The sequence below is a fragment of the Ochotona princeps genome, chromosome 2, assembly GCF_030435755.1.
Source record: "Ochotona princeps isolate mOchPri1 chromosome 2, mOchPri1.hap1, whole genome shotgun sequence".
Classification (NCBI taxonomy): Eukaryota; Metazoa; Chordata; class Mammalia; order Lagomorpha; family Ochotonidae; genus Ochotona; species Ochotona princeps.
This window is the reverse complement of record NC_080833.1, coordinates 108,300,326-108,320,875: the sequence shown is the minus strand read 5'-3', so window position 1 is coordinate 108,320,875 and position 20,550 is coordinate 108,300,326. Positions and strand designations below refer to the sequence as shown.

Sequence of the window (20,550 nt, the reverse complement as noted above, 5' to 3'; positions counted from 1 at the left end):
ACTAGCAAATTTCCAACTTCTAATTCAGTATTTATTGCTTGGAAAGTAATAATATCAACTTCATAGAAGGGTAATGATATCAAGTGAAACAGATGTGATGTGCTTACAAGCAAAGCAACAATGCAGAGTCATTAAGTCACCAGCCTAGCTCTACTTTTCTACTTTTTAAAATGTAAATATAACCTAAAAAATGTTCCACTCACTTGTTCCATCATCAGGTTCAAAGTGGCCAGTGTTATTCCACGTACTGCCACTACTATTGCCATAATTGTCATCAGTACTAGATGGCTCTGCATAATCAGCAGGGTTGAAGGTTCTGAAAAACAAAATCAAGCAAAACTAAACAACAATGTTTAAAAGAGCCTCTGACCTCCCAGCAGCCTCTGTAAATATTAACTTTAAGGGGGCAATAAGGACCAGTGTTGTAGTACAGGGGATAAAGCCAAGGCCAGTAGCCCCAGCATCACAAATAAAGACCAGTTTGAGTCCCAGTTGCTCCACTTCCAATTCAGCTCCCTGCTAATGGTCTGGGAGAGCAGGGAAGAATGGCCCAAATACCCATGCAAATTCCTGGAGCGAGCCCGGTGCAGTAACCTAGTTGCTGAAGTCCTCGCCTTGCAAGTCATGCATCAGGATCCCATATGTGCACCAGTTCTAATCCCAGCTGCCCCACTTCTCATCCAGCTCCTGGCTTGTGGCCTGGGAAGGCAGTCAAGGGCATAGCCCAAAGCCTTGGGACCCTGTACCCGCATGGGAGATCCGAAGGAAGCTCCTGGTTCCTGGCTTCAGATTGGCTCAGCTCTGGCCATTTGCAGTCACTTAGGGGAGTGAATCAACAGATGGAAGATCTTCCTGTCTCTGCTCCCCTCTGTATATCTGAGTTTTCAATAAAAAAAAATAAGTCTTTCAAAAAAATATATAAATAAACTAAGAATTCCAGGAGTTTCGGGTTCCTAGCATTAGCCCTTCTCAGCCCCAACCATGGGAGCCATTTGTGGACTAAACTAGCAAATGAAAGATCTCTGTCTTGGGACCGGTAAGGTAGCCTAGTGGCTAAAGTCCTCACCTTGCACACACCGAGATCCCATATGGGCACCAGTTCATGTCCCAGCAGCACTGCTTCCCATCCAGCTCCCCGCCTCTGGTGCGGGAAAGCAGTAGAGGATGGACCAAAGCCTTGGGACCCTGAAAATGCGTGGGAGACCCAGAAGAAGCTCCTGGCTGTGGCTTTGGATTGGCTCAGCTCTGGCTGTTGCAGCCACTTGAGGAGTAAATCAGCAGTATATCTCCTCTCTGTATATCTGACCCTTCAATAAAAATAAATATTTGAGGGCCCAGCGGCATGGCCTAGCGGCTAAAGTCCTTGCCTTGAACACGCCCTGGGATCCCATATGGGCGCCAGTTCTAATCCCAGCAGCTCCACTTCCCATCCAGCTCCCTGCTTGTGGCCTGGGAAAACAATCGAGGAAGGCCCAAAGCTTTGGGACCCTGCACCCGTGTGGGAGACCTGGAAGAGGTTCCTGGTTTCGGGTTGGCGCAGCACCGGCCGTTGCAGTCACTTGGAGAGTGAGTGAATCATCGGACAGAAGATCTCCCTCTCTCTCATCCTCTCTGTATATCAGACTTTGTAATAAAAATAAATAAATCTTAAAAAAAAAAAATAAACCTTTGAAAAAAATATCTCCACCTCTTCCTCTTTGTAATTCTTTCAAATTAAAAAAAAGAAAAAAAGAATCTTAACTTTCTCCTCATCTGCATACTCCAGTTGTCACCCTATTCTGATCCTATATGGTGTCTATTTTTTTTCGAACTTATCAGTCTATCCAAAAATGCTACAATATAATCAACTTACATTTACCATATTATTTTTTGAAAGATTTATATTATTTTTATTGAAATGTCAGATATACAGAGAGGAGGAGAGACAAGGAGGAAGATCTTCCGTCTGTTGATTCACTCCCCAAGTGAGCCGCAATGGCCAGAGCTGAGCTCATCCGAAGCCAGAAGTCTGGAGACTCTTCTGGGTCTCCCACACGGGTGCAGGTCCTCAGGGCTTTGGGCCGTCCTCGACTGCTTTACCAGGCCACAAGTAGGGAGATGGATTTAAAGCAGGGCTGCTGGGATTAGAACCAGCGCCCATATAGGATCCTAGCAGTTCAATGTGAGGACTTTAGCCACCAGGCTACTGCACCAGATTCACATTTACCATATTTTAACAAAACAGAAAAAAATGCATCCAAATGACGCTGTTACGATAGTAAACTGAGTAATAAATGCATATCCCTAAAAAGGCAATCCTAAATTCGTACCTGATTATGACTAGCTAGTGTAGAAAAACACTCCAACCACATTTTGTTAAGGCTGTGCAGGGTGGTTTGTCGGGGAATGGAGGAGAGCAAGCACAAGGAGAATTTGTATCAATGAAACCTACCCCATTCCTTGAGCAGAAAACCTTCCTCCTCGCCTACCAGAGCCACCTATTAAAGAGAAAAAAAAAAAAAGTATTTTAGAAGTCAGTGTAAAACCACCTAACCAGCTAAGGTAGCTCCAGATAGTAAGTAGCTAACTTGAGATATTCCTTCTCACAATCCCATGCATCACATCATTTAATAAAGTGGGACAATTTTCAAAATTTTCCTTTCATTTACTCCAAAGGCAAAATGTGAAGAAGATAGATCTTCTATCTGTTGGTACATTCTCCAAATGGCCACCAAACGCCTGGATTGGGCCAGGCCAAAGTCAGGAGTCAGGAGAAATGGCACAGCAGGTAAAGTTTCTGTACATGTGCCAGCATCCTGTATGAGTGCCGAATCCAGTCCTGCTGCACCACTGCTGATGCAGCTCCCTATTAATGTGCCTCGGAAAGGAGCACAAGAATAGCCCAAGTAGAGCCCTTGAATGCAAGTAGCAGATTCAGAAGACGTGCCTGGCTTCAGCAGCCATTTCAGAAATGAACCAGTGGATGGAAGACCTCTCTCCTCATATCTGTGACTCTTTCAAATAAAAATGAACCTTAAGTAAGTGAAATAGAGCCCTACAGAACTGTCCTCCCGCCCCCACCACCAGTACCCATCCCCTCCAAACTATTCACCTCTGCCTCGCCCACGACCCCTTCTGCCTCTTTCTGTGCCTCTTCCAGAAGGCCCTCCACTCTTGGTGCCATCCAGTCCATTTTCCTGACCTCGAACTGAAATATAAAGCAGACAAAAACAAAAACCACAGATGGCCCAAGAAGAGTCAATAGAATATTTACAGACACATAAATGCTTGTAATATGATACTGAGAAGACAAAAACTCAAGAGCAAGTGGGAGGGTTTGGGGAAGGGTGGGGAGAACCCAAGTACCTATGTAACTGTGTCACATAATACAATGTAATTAATGAAGTAAAAATAATAAATAATTAAAAAAAAAAACTCAAGAGCAAGTGAGCTGGAAGGATGAGATGAGGGTTACTACGGGAACAGTGATGAGCCACAACAGAGAGCTTTAAAGTTAAATCGTTAAATCACTTTACAAGTGACTACAGGGTACCTTTATGCCAAACTGGTGACTGTTAACCAAAAAAAAAAAAAAAAAAAAAAAAAAGAAAGAAAGAAAAAAGGCAAAAGTGATACCAAGGTCTCCGAGCAGCTAGGAAAGGCAAAGAGATGACATAATGGCTCCTGGTCCTGACGAGCAGGGCCTTGTCACATCCCTGCAGTCTAGACATGAGGGACCCAGAGCTGGTTTTGATAAAGCCCCATGCATACACTCTCGTCCACGGCTGGCACCTCTCCCCCGTCTGGGCGGTCCGCCGCGTCGCCGACTGTAGTCTCTGTCCCGGTCTCGGTTCTCTTTGCCGTCCTCACTGGGTTCCGTCTGCCCACCATCCTTCTGGCCCGAGACTCCCTTCTTCTTCCCGACCATCTCCCAGGAATGCTGAAGGACAGAACATGCACATCTAACCAACAGGGACTGCGGTCAGGACACACAAACTAGCACAACTGATTACTTTAGCCCTTCTCCTGGCATCTGGAACACTTCCATCACAAAGATTGCAGAGACCATGTCCCTGATAATCACCAAAACCCCCACCAATTTAGTTTTTTCAGTCAGTCAAAGGACCTAGTTATTGGTCCCTACCTTTCAAGGTGTTTTCTGGACTTAAAACAAAACAAAACAAAACAAACAAACAAAAAAAAACACAACTGAGCAGCAGGCATCTGACACAATGCAGGCACCACTTACAACCACCTGAAACCCTATTGATGAGTGCCAGGTTCAACTCCTGGCTATCCTACTTCCAAGGATGCTAATGCACACATTAAGAAAGGAAAGCTGTAGGTAATGGTTCAAATCCCTGGGCCCCTGCCATCTGCATGGAAGACCCAGATGACATGCCAAGCATTTGGATTCAGATTTGACTATTTTAGTAATTTGGGGAATGAACCAGAAAGAGAATAGATCTCTATTTAAAAAAAAAAAAGTGAAAAAATACTTATTCATTTTAAAGACTAGTTTTATTTATCTGAAACAGTTACAAGAAGATGGAGAGAAACAAACAACTTCTATCCACTGGTTCACTCCCGACATGTCCCCAACAACCAAGGCTACACCAGCCTGAAGCAAGGAGCCAGGAACCCCTTCCAGGTCTCTCAAATGAGTATAGGACCCCAAGTGCTCGGACTATCCTCCACTGTTTTCACAGGCACATTAACAGTGAGCTGTAACAAAATGGAGCAGTCAGGTCTCAAACCAGCAGCCATATGGGATGCTCACACTGCAGATGGTAGCTTAAACCGCACCAACACACCAGCCTGAAAGGAAAAGGTCTTAAAAACAATTTTTTTTTTAAAAGTCTAAGTTACCTCTTCTTCTCTTTTTCTTTGATCTCCCCCTCTTCTTCTTCCAGCCTCCCTTCCCCTCCTCCCATTCCCCTTCCCCTCCACCCTGTTTCTGCCCCGCTGGAATAAACCTCCTAAGATACTTAAAAAAAAAAAAAAAAGAAAGAAATTCTAAGTTACCCGTGAATCCAGAAAGAATGAGCATCATTTTGACCCTTTAGCAAATATATTCTCTGATCAAGAAACCCATAAATTCAAGAGGATTCTCTCACACATTTGCTTTATCTCTCTCATACACACACACCAATTTCATTTAAATGACCATGAAACATACTGAGCTATAGAAAGCTTTCCACCAAATTTTACCCACAATGTTTCCCCTATTTTCTTTCTGTTGTTGCTGTTAAATATTGACTGACACATCTGAAAGTCCGATTTGTCAACAGAGGGAAAGGAAGTGAGACAGAGATCCTTCATCCACTGGCTCATTCTCTAGATGGCCACAATGGCCAAAACTGGGCTGGCTGAAGCCAGAAGTCAGAAGCCAGGAGTTTCATCCACATCTTCCATGTGGGAGGCAACAGCTCAAGCACTTGGGCCACCTTCTGCTGCTCTCCCAGGGCACAGGCAGGAGCGGGATCAGAAGCGAAGCAGCTGAGATAGGAACCCATATCCATGAGGAATGCTGGGGTCAAAGGAGGGAGCTTTACAAACTATGCTACAATATGGATCTCTCCTTACAGTCTTAAACTGATGCTAAAATAAATTTACTTTCCAAAATGGAATACAGTAGTGTGCAGCCTACCAATAATGCCTGAAAAACATCACCAGTCATGTGTGGACCATATGCTATAACCAACTGCTCCACCATCACTTATGCCGTCTGCTGTCATTAAAATGTGGTGCACTGCATATATATGTCCCTGACAGTTTATATTTCAGGAGAGAAAACCTGCGGTAAGGAAAATAAGCTAAACATCCTCACAAATTGTTTACGCAGGAAAATGAGCTTTGTAAGTTTCAAAAGCATACAAACCTTGTTTGACACATACCTTTGCAGAATATCTACACAAAGGCACCAGAACATCAAGAAAAATGCCTTTTGCTTGTAAATTTATTATTTATTTATTTATTTATTTATTTTTGCGAGGCATGCACAGACATAAAATAGTTCCCACCTGCTAGCTTACTCTTCAAATGCATACAACCCCAAGCACTGGGCCAGACCAGAACCAGGAGCTGGGCACTCAGTTCAGGTCTGCAGTGGGCAGCAGGGACCCAGCCACTGGAATCCTTCCCTACTGCCCCTCAAGGTGCACATTAGCAGGAAGCCCAGGAATCCAGCCCGCACACTCCAACATGCACGACAAGCATTCCAATAGGCCTGCTATCGGCCACACCAAACATTCAACCCCACATCTTTACAATCTTAGTTACTATCTAGCTCAAAACAACCATGGCAGTGAAGGTCATTCACAGTAATGTGAGGGCCCGGTGCAGTAGCCTAGTGCCTAAATCCTTGCCTTGCATGCACCGAGAATCCCATATATGTACTGGTTCGTATCCTGCCTACCGCACTTCCCATCCAGCTCCCTGCTTGTGGCCTGGGAAAGCAGTCAAAGACAACCCAAAGCCTTGGGAACCTGCACCCACATGGGAGACCCAGAGGGGGCTCTTGGCTCCTGGCCTCAGACTGGCTCAGCTCCAGCCATTGCAGCCACTCATCGAGTGAACCAGTGGATGGAGAATCTTTCTCTTTCCTCTCCTCTGTGAACTTAATGTTCCAATTAAAAATAAATCTTACAAAAACCACAGTAATATAACACCTTGAAAAAATATGAAGCATAGTATTTACTTTCACTTATCTTCTCAAGATTACTAACAGTATTATGGTCATGTGGAAAAATGTGAAAAAAACTTTTTCTTTTAAAGGAAGCATGTAGAAAACATTAGGGAATAATAAAGTGTTATGTCTACAACTTAAATCCACATAATTTTGGAGCGTCTATCAGTGGACTAATGATAAATAAAATGTAACACACATTTTTAACAAGCAATCAGTTTTAACAAGGAATGAAATTCTGAACTATACCAGCATTTATTTGGATGTTTCCTGAAAACCTTATTGCTTGGGACCAATGTTGTGACACATCACGTAAAGATGCTGCCTGTGGTGCCAACATTCCATATGGGCACCAGTTTGAGACCTGGCTGCTTCACTTGCAACCCTGTTCCCTGCTAATGCATCTGGGAATGCCGCAGAGCACAGCCAAATGCTTGGACCCGTGCAGCAACACAGAAACCCCGACGAAGTTCCTGGCTTTGCCTTGCCAGCTCCGGCCTTTGGGAACGGAACCAACAAGAGGCAGATCTGCAAGATCTCTTTGTCTCTCCCTGTACCCTGTAACTCAGCCTTTCAAAAACAGAAGAGAACATCATGCTAAGTGAAATAAGTCAGTTTCAAAACATTACATACTGTTCCCATTGTAAGAGTAGATGAAAATGATTTCAAAATGGTCACGGGCAGTTAAAAAAAAAAGTTCTCTAGTAAGCATGGCAGGAATATCCCAAAAATTAATAAAGGTCCCCTATTGTTAAAGGATTACAAATCGGTTCAAAGATAAATACAGCAACAGAATTCTCAATTAAGTGAAAAGTAAATTATGAGACAAATGCACCTTATCTAAATTCCATACTAAGAGAGCTCTGAAGACATGCCCTATCACCTCTAGGGAGGGTCCACAAGCTGTAAAGCTTGCTTCTCTCTTATCGGAAAATTCATAGAAATGAAAAATAAGAGAGATTAGTGGCCACAGAGGATGATGAATGCAAGTTACTGCTTAATGGTAACAGATTTCCCGTTTGAGGTAATGAGCAAATTGTGGAAATGGACGGTGGTAACAGTTACACAAATTATGTATAGATTTACTTCAGTGAATTAAATCTTTAAAGATGGTAAAATGTGGGCAGAAATTTGTGTAGCATTTAAAACACTATGGGCCCGGCGGCGTGACTAGCGGCTAAAGTTCTTGTCTTGAACGCGCCGGGATCCCATATGGGTTTTAATCCTGGCAGCTCCACTTCCCATCCAGCTCCCTGCTTGTGGCCTGGGAAAGCGGTCGAGGACGGCCCAATGCCTTGGAACCCTGCACCCACATGGGAGACCCAGAGGAGGCTCCTGGTTCCCGGCTTCGGATCGGCGCAGCACCGGCCGTTGCACTCACTTGGGGAGTGAATCATCGGACGGAGGATCTTCCTCTGTCTCTCCTCCTCTCTGTATATCTGACTTTGTAATAAAAATAAATAAATATTTTTTAAAAATTAATTAATTAAAAAAAAAAAACATAAAACACTATGAAAGTGTCTGGCCTGGTTTAAGTCCCAGACTTATCCCTGCCATTCCAGCTGCTGCTACTGCTGCTTTTTTTAAAATTAAGATTTATTTTATTTTTATTGCAAAGTCAGATACACAGAGAGGAGGAGAGACAGACAGGAAGATTTTCCATCCCATGATTCACTCCCCAAGCAGCTGTAACAGCCGGTGCCTTGCTGATCCAAAGCCAGGAGCCTGGAGCTCTTCCGGGTCTCCCATGTGGGTGCAGGGTCCCAAGGCTTTGGGCCATCCTGAACTGCTTTCCCAGGCCACAAGCAGGGAGCTGGATGGGAAGCGGAGCTGCTGGGATTAGAACCGGTGACCATATGGGATCCCGGCACGTTCAAGAAGACTTTAGCCTCTAGGCTACTGAGCCGGGCCCTCCAGCTTCTTAATGTATGCCATGGGAGGCACCCGATGTAGGACTCAAGTAGATGGATCCCTGTCACACACGTGGCAGACCTGGGCTGAGCTCTACCCTAGCCCAGTCTCAGGTAGTACAGGCATTTGGGGGAGATTTTCTTTCTTCTGTCTCTCCAACATAAGTAATAAGTTTTTAAAAGATTCAAGCAAAAAAAATATTGCATATATTTTACCATGATAAATTTTTAAAATTCAAAATAAGAAAACAAGTTTATAACAGAGGTTCCAGGATTGTGGCGTAACAGGTTAAGGTGCCACCTGCAAACCAGTTGCTCCTCTTCTGAACTAGCTCCCTGCTAGCGCCTGGGAAAGTAGCAGCAAGATGACCCAAGTACTAGATCCCCATAGCCATGTGAGAGACAACAGAGGGAGTTACAAGCTCCTGGCTCTGGCCTGATCCAGCCCCAATTCTTACAGGCATTTGTGTAATGGACCAGAGGAAAGTTCTCTGTGTCTCCCTACCTCTGCATTTCAAATAAGCTAACAAAATATTTTAAAGAAAATACTAATAGAAGTGTACCTGCATTCTCTAAAGCATCTCCAATAGTTTTACTAAATAATTTTTTTTTTTTTTCTGTAGCGAACAGATAAGTTTATTTGTGAATGGACCAGGTGAGCAGGGAAGGGAGAGGAAGGAGAAAGCACCTCCGAAGAGCCGGGAGGTGGGGTGCCTCTCGAAAGAGGAGGGAGAGAGAGACACCAAATAATTTTTTTTTTAAAGGCCTGGTGTGGTAGCCTACTGACTAAATTCTCATGCATGCACTGGGGATCCCAAAAGGGGGCTGCTTCATATCCCGGCTGTTCAACCTCCCACTCACAACTCTGTTGCGATCTGGGAAAGCAGTCAAGGATGGCTCTAGGCCTTGGATAGCAGAAGCTCCTGGCTCCCAGATTCAAATCAGCGAGCACAGCTCCAGCCATTGTAGCCACTTGGGGAATGAACCAGCACATGGACAATCTTTCTTTCCGTCTCTCCTTCTCTCTTTCAGACTGTCTTTCCAATAAAAATAAATTAATAAATTTTAAAACAAACAAAAAAGGCTCAGCATGATAGCCTAGCAGCTACCATCCTTGCCTTGCACGCCCGGGATCCTATGACTGCCAGTTAGTATCCCAGCTGCTCCACTTCCCATCCAGCTTCCTGATTACAGCCTGGGAGAGCAGCAGAGATGGCCCAAAGTCTTAGGACCCTGCACTCGTGGGAGACTCAAACGAAGTTCTTGGCTCCAGGGCCTGGCACAGTAGCCTAGTGGCTAAAGTCCTATGCTTATACCTGCTGGGATCCCATGTGGGTGCCAGTTCGCGTCCAGGCTACTCTGCTTCCCATCCAGTTTCCTGCTTGTGGCCTGGGAAAGCAGTCGAGGACCGCCCAAAGCCTTGGGACCCTGCACCCGCATGGGAGACCAAGAAGAAGCTCCATGCTCCTGGCTTCAGATCAGCTCAGCTTTGGCTATTGCGGCCACATGGGGAGTGAACCCACAGACAGAAGATCTGTCTCTCCTCTCTGTGTATCTGCCTTTCCAGTAAAAGTAAACATTAAAAAAAAAAAAAAAGTTAACTGGGGCTGCCAATATGCACAGCCAGTAAAACCAACACCCATGGTACCCCATCCTATCTGGGCACAGGTTCACACCTCCACTGCTCAACTTCCAACCCAGCTCCCTGCTAAGGTATTTGTGAAAGCAGTGGAGGATGGCGCAAGTGCTGGGGATTATGTACCCCTGTGGGAGACCGAGAATGTGCTCCTGGTATCAGATCAGCTTAGCTCTGGCCATTGTGGCCATGTTGGGATGGAACCAGTGGATGCAAGAGCTTTCTCTCTCCTCTCTATAAATCTGCCTTTCTGATAGAAAAAAAAAGAAAACAAAAAACAAAGTCAGCTTTTGGCATTCAAGACCGTGTGTCTAAAAACCTGGCAAGCGGCTAAATCTATTACCTAAGTACTATGACCTTCCCAAAGGCACTGCCAGTTTCCTGATATGATCCTACCCACCCAAATACATCCAGCAATCCTGGCAGCTGCCTTTGTTTTCAACTAGTTTCAGTAGTAATTCATTATTTGTGGCATAAGCCTACATTCTGCACCTTCTCCTTTTTGATACTGTTTGACTTTAAAACACATTCCTTCTAGGAGGTGAAACTTAATTCCCCCTTCTTAAAATATAGGTTCAACTTATCCCTATTTTTTTTCTTTTAAAAAAAATTGCTTTAATTCAATTATCTATCTGAAAGATAGAGAAGCAAACAGAAAGAGGTTCTGCTGGTTCACTCTTCAAATATCAAGAGTCAAGGAACCCATGCAGGTCTCCCACATGTATGCCAAGGACTCAAGTACTTGAGCCATCACCTGTCTCAGGTGCACCCTGAGATGGAAGAGCTTTCTCTCCTCTAACTCATCCAAATAAAATGAGTAAGTCTTTTAAAACAAAACAAAACAAAAAAAAAAAAAAAAAAAAAGAAAGAAAAAAAAAAGAGGGGGACCCTGGAGTGATAGCCTAGTGACTAAATCCTCGCTCTGTATCCACTGGGATCCCATATAAGCACCAGTTCCTATCCAGCTCCCTGCTTCGGGCCTGGAAAAGCAGTAGAGGAATGGCTTATAAGCCTTGGAACCCTGAACCTGTGAGAGAAGCTTAGAAGTTCCGGGCTCCTGAATTTGTGTTGGCTCAGCTCTGGCCGTTACAGCCACTTGGGGAAGGAATCAACGAACAGATCTTCCTCTGTCTCCCTCCTCCTCTAAAGTTGCTTTTTCAATAAAAAAATAAACAAAGAAATCTTAAAAATAGAAAAGAAACTCACACTCAAGACTTCTCAAAAGTATTGTGTGGTCCCACTTCTCCCCCTAATACCCTCAAAACATTTTTCTTTTTTAAAGACTTATTTTATTTTTATTTCAAAATCAGATATATGCAGAGAGGAGGAGAGACAGACAGGAAGATTTTCCGTCCAATGATTCACTCCCCAAGTGACTGCAACGGCAGGAACTGCGCCAATCCAGAGCCAGGAGCCTGGAGCTTCTTCCAGGTTTCCCTCGCAGGTGCAGGGTCCCAAGGCTTTGGGCCATCCTCTACTGCTTTTGCAGCTGTCCTCAAGTACCTTCCCAGGCCACAAGCAGGGAGCTGGATGGGAAGCTGCTGGGATTAGAACCGGCGCCCATACGGGATGCCGGCGCATTCAAGGCGAGGACTTCAGTCAATAGGCCACGGCACCAGACCCAAAATCTTTTTTTTAATGCTTGCTTGTATTACTTAAAAAATGCAGAGAGCAACCTTCCATCTGCTGGCTTACTCCTCAAATACCTGCAACAATCAGAGTTGGTCCAGGTTGGAGCCAGGAGCCAGGAACTCTGTACCAGAGTATTTCATGTGGATGGTAGGGACTCAAGCACTTGAGCCACCATCTGCAGCCCTCCAAGATGTGTTAGCAGGAAGCTAGATCCAAAGTGGAGCAGAGGCTGGCACCAACCCTCAGTGGAATAGGCCTCTACCTGTGACACTGACATCACATATGGGTGCCAAATCAAGTCCTGATTGCTCCACTTTTGATCCAGCTCCCTGCTAATGGACCTGGACAAGCAACAAACATGACGCAAATCCCTGGGCCCCCAGCATTCCCACATGGGATACCTGGAGGAGCCTCCTGGAGGAACCTCCTGACTTTGGATTCACCTAGCTCAGGCTGCTGCGTTTATTTGGGAAGTTAATTAACAAATGGAATCTCTCATTGAAGCTAATGAATCTCTGGCATTCATCAGAAAGCTGTATCTCTAAGGAGTAACTGATATCTACCTTACCAAAAGCCCCAGTGTAAGACCAAGTAAATAAGTGACTTCAAATCAGTCACTGTTCATCTAAAACATAAAGTTCTCTAGAAAGTACCACAGGAACATCCCAAAGATTAATTAATACAGTAGGCTCCGGATCCTTGTTCTTGAAGATCACGACTTAGTATTAAGACAAACACAGAGTGCCCAGTGCAGCATTCTAGTGGCTGAAGTCCTCACCTTAAATGTGCCAGGATGCCACATGGTTGCCAGTTCATGTCCCGGCCACCCCACTTCCCATCTAGCCCCCTGCTTGTGGCCTGGGAAAGCAGTCAAGGACAGCACAAAGCTTTGGGACCCTGCACCTGCACGGGAAACCCAGAGGCGGCTCCTGGTTCTGGATGGGCTCAGCTCTGGCCATTGCGGCCACCTGGGGAATCAATCAGTGAAGGGATGATCTTTCTCTGTCTCTCCTCCTCTCTGTATATCTGACTTTCTAATACAAATAAATACATCTTTAAAAAAATGATAAGTACAGAAATAAAATAATTAGTAAGTGGGAAGCAAAGAGATTAATGAATCTTTCCTAAATTCCAGGTAAGCAGCTGGCATGCAACTGTTGTGGCAACAGCAAAGCAATTGCCTGCGGGGCCAGCTATCCATACGAGCACTAGTTTGAGTCCCACCTGCCCCACCTCTGATCCAGCTCCCAGTTAACAGCTTGAGAAAGCAGCAGAGGATGACCCAAGTGTTTGGACCACTGTCACCATGTGGGAGACTCAGAAGCAGCTCCTGGCTTCAACCCAGCCCAATTCAGTCACTGCAGCCATTTGGGGAGGAAACCAGCAGACAGAAGATTTCTCTGGCTCACCCTCGTTACTCTGCTGTTCAGATAAATAAATAAATCTTTAATAAAATTCCAGCATGGTCCCAGCATGGTAGCCTAGTGACTAAAGTCCTCGCCTTGAATGCCCTGGGATCCCATATGGGCGCTATTTCTAATCCCAGCAGCCCCATCCCCATCTAGCTCCCTGCTGGTGGCCTGGGAAAGCAGTTGAGGACAGCCTTTGGATCCTGCACCCAAGTGCAAGACCTGGAAGAGATTCTGGGCTCCTGGCTTCGAATTGGTGCGGCACTGGCTGCTGCAGCCACTTAGGGAGTGAAGCTTCGGATGGAAGAGCTTTCTCTCTGTATATCTGACTTAACAATAAAAATAAATAAACTATGTAAATAAATAATAAATAAAATTCCAGGGACATAGATCTCCCAGGATTAGTCCTACCATCTCTAAGGACGGTAAACATGCTATGAAGCTTGCTTCTAATGTTGAAGCACTAAACAGTGCAATACGGTATAGTTTGTGAATTTGTTACACGGTAAGCAGAAATCTCCCATGATTTAGAAATCAAGGCTATCAAATAGCACATCCAACTCAAACTTTAAATCATTCGCCTGGAACAAAATTACTGCAGTCCAATTACAAACGACTGATTTCATCTTTTTTTCATTAATTACCCTGCCGCCACCCCCACATGACTAGAACATAACATACACAAATGTTAAATATTTGCAACCAGCAGCAAACAATCTGCAACAAAAGTTTCCTCCTTTCTTTGGTTAATAAGGTACTCTGTTTTAAGGTGAGTTACCTTACTTGCCTTTTAGGATATTACTAGCCTCCCAACCAAACACCCACATTCTAGAACTCGTTACAGGCACTCTACCGTGTCTGGGTTTCCTTCTAGCAGAACGTTGATGGCTCTGTTGACATCTCCATTGCAGTCATGTAAAGCAATCACACACTCATCCTGGTTCTTCCCCGTGATATCAATCAACTGAAAGAGAAAGATCAGCAACCATCAAAAACAACCTGACACTCCACATAAAAGCTAGAGGATGAGAGGAGATAACAAGCTAGGTAATAAAGAAATAGGCTTAAAAATGCAAAACAGAGATTTTTGGAATTCTGGTTCCAAAATCAAAATATGAAAACCTGTGATTAGGAGTTTGGTCTAAAGCATTTACTAAGTAATCAACTAAGCCTCAAAAGAAGCAAAACCCTAAAAACCAAACCCCAAAACACCCAAGCTTTGTCATACCCTGTATCTCCACATTTCTGAAGTCTACAATTGCTCAAATTTGCTATAAAATGGTATCAACCAAATCATTCAATAAACAAAGTTTAAAAGATAAAATTCCTTTGAATAAGGTGACTATCCAATGAAAGAACTAATTTATTGGCCTAACCTATCATACTTTGGCACATAATTCTTTCAATATAGGGGGCATCTGATACTGAATTATGCTTTAACCCGTAATGGAAGAGCTCTCTGGTATCTTTTCCCACTGATGACAACAAATTCGTGATACACTCACTTGTTTCACTTTCTCCTCAAAGTCAGCATCATTATGGTCCGAAATCATCTGTGCAAGTCGAATTTGTTCTGCAGTGGCCTAGGAATTTGGGATGAGAGCAAGAAGGCAAGATCAACAGGGAGTAACAGTTTAGAGGAAGCTATGCTGTCAATCTGTACCCTCCCTAGTGCATCCTTTTCCTTGTTACAAATGACCAAGCACGAAGAACCATTTAAGATGATTAAATCTGTAAAATCAAACACAGATGCACATGCGCACACGTACACACACAGGCACACACTGAAGCGGCCATGGACTCACCAGACAATCACAAGACAGGCAGAGAGCACTTCTGCCAATGTTCATAGTTAAGGGAGCCTTCATGCTGGAAATTACAGCATCACCCTAAATTCAAACTAACATATTTGCAAAGTTATGTGTAAATCCTGTTTATATTTCTGCAACCATCAATGCCACTCTGTTATACCCAGGGCAGGAAACACTGTAAGATTTAGTCTAAGGATAGCATGAACGCATTTCTTTTCAAAACTTTTATTTATTTAATTAATTTAGAGGCAGACAAGAGTCCCATCTGCTGGCTCATCCCCCAAATGCCTGCAAAGGCTGGGCTACACTGGAAAGTCAATCTCGATTTCCCTTGTGGGTAGCAGGAGCTCCATTAACTGAGCCATACTGCTGCATCCTAGGGTCTAGGTTAACAGAAAGCTGGAATCAGTAATTGAAGGCAGGAATCAAAACCCAGGTATTCTAAAATGGCCAGTATCTTACTAGGCCAAATGACCACACTAGATTCAACATATTTTCTGGGTATCCAGTGTAAGTTAATAAGATACCAGGAATTTTTCTGCCCCAACAGAGATTAGGTATCAAAATGCTACTAAAAAAAAATCATTTAGATACACAGGTGAAAGAAAAATGAATAAAGAGGAAGCTCTAACATGCCAGTTTTTTCTGACCATAGCCACATGAAGTAATTCATTCACACTAGGTACCAATTAACAACAAACTGGTTATGGAAAACAGATCCTATCTAAATCAAACTCAGTACCTGAGAGTTAATTCATTCCTTAAACTAAATGCTCTAGGTTGTCTCATTTGTTCATTTTGAACACAGTAAAGGTACCAGCACCTCATGGGAAAGGAAAAATCAGGTAACGCCTCAAGGAGACCAGAGAGAAAGATAATAGATAAGTTAGAGGAAAAGATAAACTCTGACTAAGGATAAATGTGAAAACAATGGTTGGCTAGAGATATGTCAAGGTAGAAGATCTAGAACCCCAAATAAAATGCTCAGCCTAACAATGAAGTACTGAACAAAGGTAATCATGCTGCATCCCAGCAAGTCACTAACCGTTAGCAGGTCCCCATGGTAAAAAAGAAAAGAAAAAGACACAAACAAACAAACAAAACAACACAGGAATAGAGAGGCTAAATCAACAATCCAAAACAAAGAATGATGGCTTACAGCACAGAGACCAGATTCAGCCAGCAATGCTATCAGGGATCCAGCCCTGGGGATTTACCTGTGGCCGCTGCTTGTGCTGTGTCTGGTTTTGGTTTTGAGGTTGTTCCCAGTTTCCCCGGGCTCGGTTAGTGCCCACCGACGTCATCATTTACAGTATATACAAATAACAGTATTTACAAGGTAGAATACTGCAAGATTAAAACAAAAAAGTTTGGGTGTTAAATGTGGGCAAAATGTTTCTTTCATTGACACCCCCCTCCACCAGACACTTTGATTTCTTCAAAGGGACAAACCAAAAGACTTGCCTGCTCTTGGGACATACTTAGTTTGACAAATTCCTTCAGAAACTATGGGTATTCATCTATTTTTGTATAACAAGAAACGTCGAAAGCATGCACAAATGCATTTTTTTTTAAAGAAGTGAGGGTGAGGATTTGGTAACTAGTCCCCTAGATTCTTGCTTTTTAACCTTCAACTACAGCAAGTAAAACAATGTTATCAAGAGCCTTCCAAATAAGTGAAAGTATCTGAAGTCTTTTCAGAAAGGCAGATAATCAGCAGAGAGGAAGGGAAACAAAGGCCTTTCAGAAGGCAATTACAGTTCAGAGAAATAACAATTTAAAAAGCTGCATTCAACCTAAGGAAACAGCCATACCTGTCTTACAACTGTTTTACACAAACTGCATGTGACCTCTACTGTTTAAGAAAGGACAAGTTGAATTCTAGCCTCCTTTGTTTTGTGTCTTAGTACACTGGTTTTTTTTAAAAAAAAAAACTATGCATTAGTGCCACTGACTTTGTCCAGAATTCCAGTTCCTTAGATAACCCCAAAATCACAGTTTTTCCAGTTGCTTCTGTTTGTCTCCTGGGCTGTATTTTCAAGAAACCAGAATTGTAAATACCTTCCACCACTCACCCTAGTATACAAGGAATTCCAAGTTTGTCCCAAACCAAAAGCATCTAGCAGTTTCATTTCAAAGGCTTCTGAAAAATCATCTGAACTTGGGACATTAATACCAATGAGACAAACTGAGTCTTTAAAAGGGGTCTCCCCCAAACCAGAACAGTTTTTGCTGTAATACTTCTAACAAGCTTTAATACTACTGAACTTGAATTCAAGTTCCCTTCATTCATATTTTGCTTGATAATGTAATCTCAGCTGCTGAACTTAGGAAACAATGAAGACATTCATTATATAAGTAGTGCTCAAATAGTTATTTTGCATTGCTTTATTCCCTTCCAAAGTGAACCAATTAATTTTCTGGTCTACATTTATTTTTCATTAATAAAACTCCAGTTATTCTAGACTGTCCAGGACACACTGCTGCACTGAGGGAGGTGGCATGCACTTCTAAGGAACTGTATGTACAAAGATTAATTATTAGCAAAGCAAATTTCACCCGTTTCTTGGATGGCACAGAAAAAGCCAACTTCCCTCAAGATAAATTCACCAAGTTATATCAATAGGTTGTGTTTTTGCTTTTTGATGTGCTCATTAAGAACAAAGAATTTTACATGATCACCAAGAGATGCTTTAAGCATCAGCACAGCTAATTTTTAATCATCACTTCTCCTGTACACACGTGCACACAAAGGCCTGTAATACAAATATCTCAAGCTGCTTCAGCATTATTTGTTACACATTAGTCCATTTTCCCAGGCTGGCACTATGGTCAAGTTTCAACACACAGCTTCCAAAAGTAAGTATTTAACTAAGTACCCAAATTAATGAAAGAGGGGGAAAGAATCAAGACTTTAGAGAAACTTTTTTAAAATTGGCTCTAAGACAAAGCTTCTAATATAGTCATTTCTACTCCATTCTTGCAACTTATAAACATTGACTGCTTTTCAATTCACACGTAACATCAATGTAGAGGATGAGACTCCACGACTAGGTGTAAGCTGTATGTATCACCCAGTCTGATGCAAACACATTAGTCATTCTGAATGACACATAATTCAACAGGAAAAGGGAGAAAAGCTCCCTCATCACTTTTGCTGTTAACTGTTTTGTCCCTCTCACAAGTGCCTTGAAACGTGTGACTACAGAACATCACCACAGAAGTAGGAACATCACCAAGCAACAGGTCAAAACCAAGTGGTCTGGGAGGGATTCCTGGAGGGCCCACAGTTGGCAGACTTTCAGTAGCAAGCAGGGTCACATACCCAGACTTCACGAAAGGGTTGCAGAATCTTAGTTTCTCTTTCTCAGAGAATTAAAATACTTAAGGGAAGTGGGGTGAGAAACATGGAAGACCAGGAGAGTTGCACAGAAGCAACCCAGGTTTCAATACAAGAGTGCCCTTCACCAGATTGTCAAAACCAGCTACTTCAAAAAATAGCCAGAGAAATTTTACTGAAAAAAAAAATAGTAATAATAATAACCAGTATTTATTTAAGCCTCCATTATGTATCCAATACTTCAGGAAGTACAAAAGCATCATCACTTGGTTACTGCCCTCAGGGAGCTTACAATCTAAACTGAAAAACAACTGAGAAACTCTGAAGCTGGACTGGGGTGGGAAAAGTTTCCAATCACTGACAGCACAATTGGGGTTTCTAGAAGGCTGTGTGGAAATGACCCTTGCATCCGTTCCCCACCACAGCTAAATCTAGTAAGCTTACTTCCCGGATAGGATGGCTTCGTAGAGGCTTTCAAAATCCAACAGTCATAATGTGTAGGCCTTTCAATTACTACAGGCCAGCCACTCTCCACCCAGGAATGGAAACCCTTCTTAGCATAGTCTAATCTTGAAGGACAATGAGGCAAAATCTCAAGGCAATTTTTCAACTGATATCCAGCCAAAATGTTTTAATTCTCTACAAACATTAGTTTATCACCCACCCTCATCACCTCTGAGCAAGTCACATCAGATATCTCCAAAGCAGGATATTGGGGTGCAGGTTGGATAGGGAGGAGACAACAAAAAACAAAAACAAAAATTTCTCCATTTACTACTTGGCAAGAGTCAAAGGCAAAAATGCTCATATGAACGGTAAAAATGCCTGAGGCTGCGGTGTTTCTCCCCCCAACATCCTACCCCTGAGGTGGCTACACTTCAAGAAAAGGTGGAAAACGCTGCTTCCCTGGGTGTTTGTGACATCAGTTTACAAAGCAAAGGAGGGACTGTCCACACCATGAACGGTCTGAAGAAATTTGGAATGCTTGCCCCATTGGAAGAGTGAACAAATACCCAGTACTTTAGTGACGTTCCTCGAGCGTAACATACACCCTATGGGGGCTGGGGCGGGGGACCACACGTCCAGTCCAGCTTCCCAAATAACATCGTAATTGTTTGGGATACACCAAACTACTGTAGAGACAACGGGAAGCCAAAAACAGCGGCAAAAATATGTCCCGAAAGCCGGGTCGATGCGAAAGAAGGAAAAGGAAATAAGAGGAGATGACAAAGAGCCTGGAAACGGAGAGGGGACGCAAGCCCACGCGTGGAGGATGGGAGGCTCACCCCCCTCAGCGCCACATCAGGAACCCACGGGGCCAATCGCCTCCCTACCTCCCACCCGGAACAAATTAATCCTCCGCACTCCAAACTGAGGGCCACATGGGGGAGTTTGGGGCAGCTCCACCCCACCGCCCGCCCTCCCCCCTCACCCCTCGCCACCCCCAAACCAGGCCGGATCCGGATCAGAGGAGGCCCGCAGAGGGGTAGGAGAGGGAGGCGGCCCTCCTTCTCCAGCACAGGGTACGAAGAGGACCCTACCTTGGGCAGGGCCCAGGCCTCGCTCGCTCGCGCTCTTTCTCGCTCTCCCCCCACTCAGGCCCCAGCCGCATGGCCCCCCTCTCCGGTTGCCCCAAGCCCCGCCCCGGCCACGCTCCCAAATCGAGGCCCCGGCTCTAGCGCGGCCCAGCAGGCCGCGAACCCAACCATAAACAAAACCTCCGGCGGCGGCCGACTCGAGGTGGGGGGGCGCCGCCGGGGCTCGCAGAACTGGAGGTGGGGGGCGGACAGTGGGGCGCACACGGCGCGGGGGGGCCCACCGAGGGAGGGGGGCCCGGCGGGGGTAGGGAGAAAGGAGGGAGGGTAAAAGGGGGGGGATCGCGGATTTAAAGGGGCCGCGGACAATACCCGGCCCCGCCGCGCTGCCGCTGCCGCTGCCGCCGCCGCCAACGCCGCTGCGCTCCCAACTTTACCTCAGTCTCCTCCACACTGACACCCCGGGCCGCGCCGCCCCTGTCACGTGACACCAGACTCCCTCCTCCCCACCCCCTCCCTCCTTTTCCCTCTCGCGCTCGCTCTCGCGCCCTCCCCCTCCCACTTGCCTTCCTGCGTTTCCCCCCCACCCCGGCCCGGCCGCGGCGTCACG

General features: G+C 44.5%; 1 protein-coding gene across 39 annotated transcripts in view; it reads right to left on the bottom strand.

Moving 5' to 3' along the window:
• UBAP2L (ubiquitin associated protein 2 like) overlaps window positions 1-20,494 on the bottom strand; it is a 51,719-nt gene extending 31,225 nt beyond the window's left edge. For 10 of the 39 annotated variants that reach the window (XM_058660320.1, XM_058660333.1, XM_058660337.1 and 7 more), the window contains exons 1-8: window positions 20,313-20,439; window positions 16,283-16,412; window positions 14,760-14,837; window positions 14,108-14,218; window positions 3,751-3,919; window positions 3,092-3,187; window positions 2,432-2,477; window positions 204-316 (exon numbers count right to left, since the gene is read on the bottom strand). In XM_058660320.1, coding sequence (XP_058516303.1) covers window positions 204-316; window positions 2,432-2,477; window positions 3,092-3,187; window positions 3,751-3,919; window positions 14,108-14,218; window positions 14,760-14,837; window positions 16,283-16,372 — 703 coding nt within the window. In that variant the 5' untranslated portion in view covers window positions 16,373-16,412; window positions 20,313-20,439. Of the gene's footprint in view, window positions 1-203; window positions 317-2,431; window positions 2,478-3,091; window positions 3,188-3,750; window positions 3,920-14,107; window positions 14,219-14,759; window positions 14,838-16,282; window positions 16,417-16,879; window positions 16,901-19,265; window positions 19,286-19,946; window positions 20,251-20,312 lie in introns of those variants that run through there. The other 29 variants (XM_058660332.1, XM_058660336.1, XM_058660334.1 and 26 more) reach the window with 8 other exon arrangements.
• Window positions 20,495-20,550: the final 56 nt, after the last annotated feature.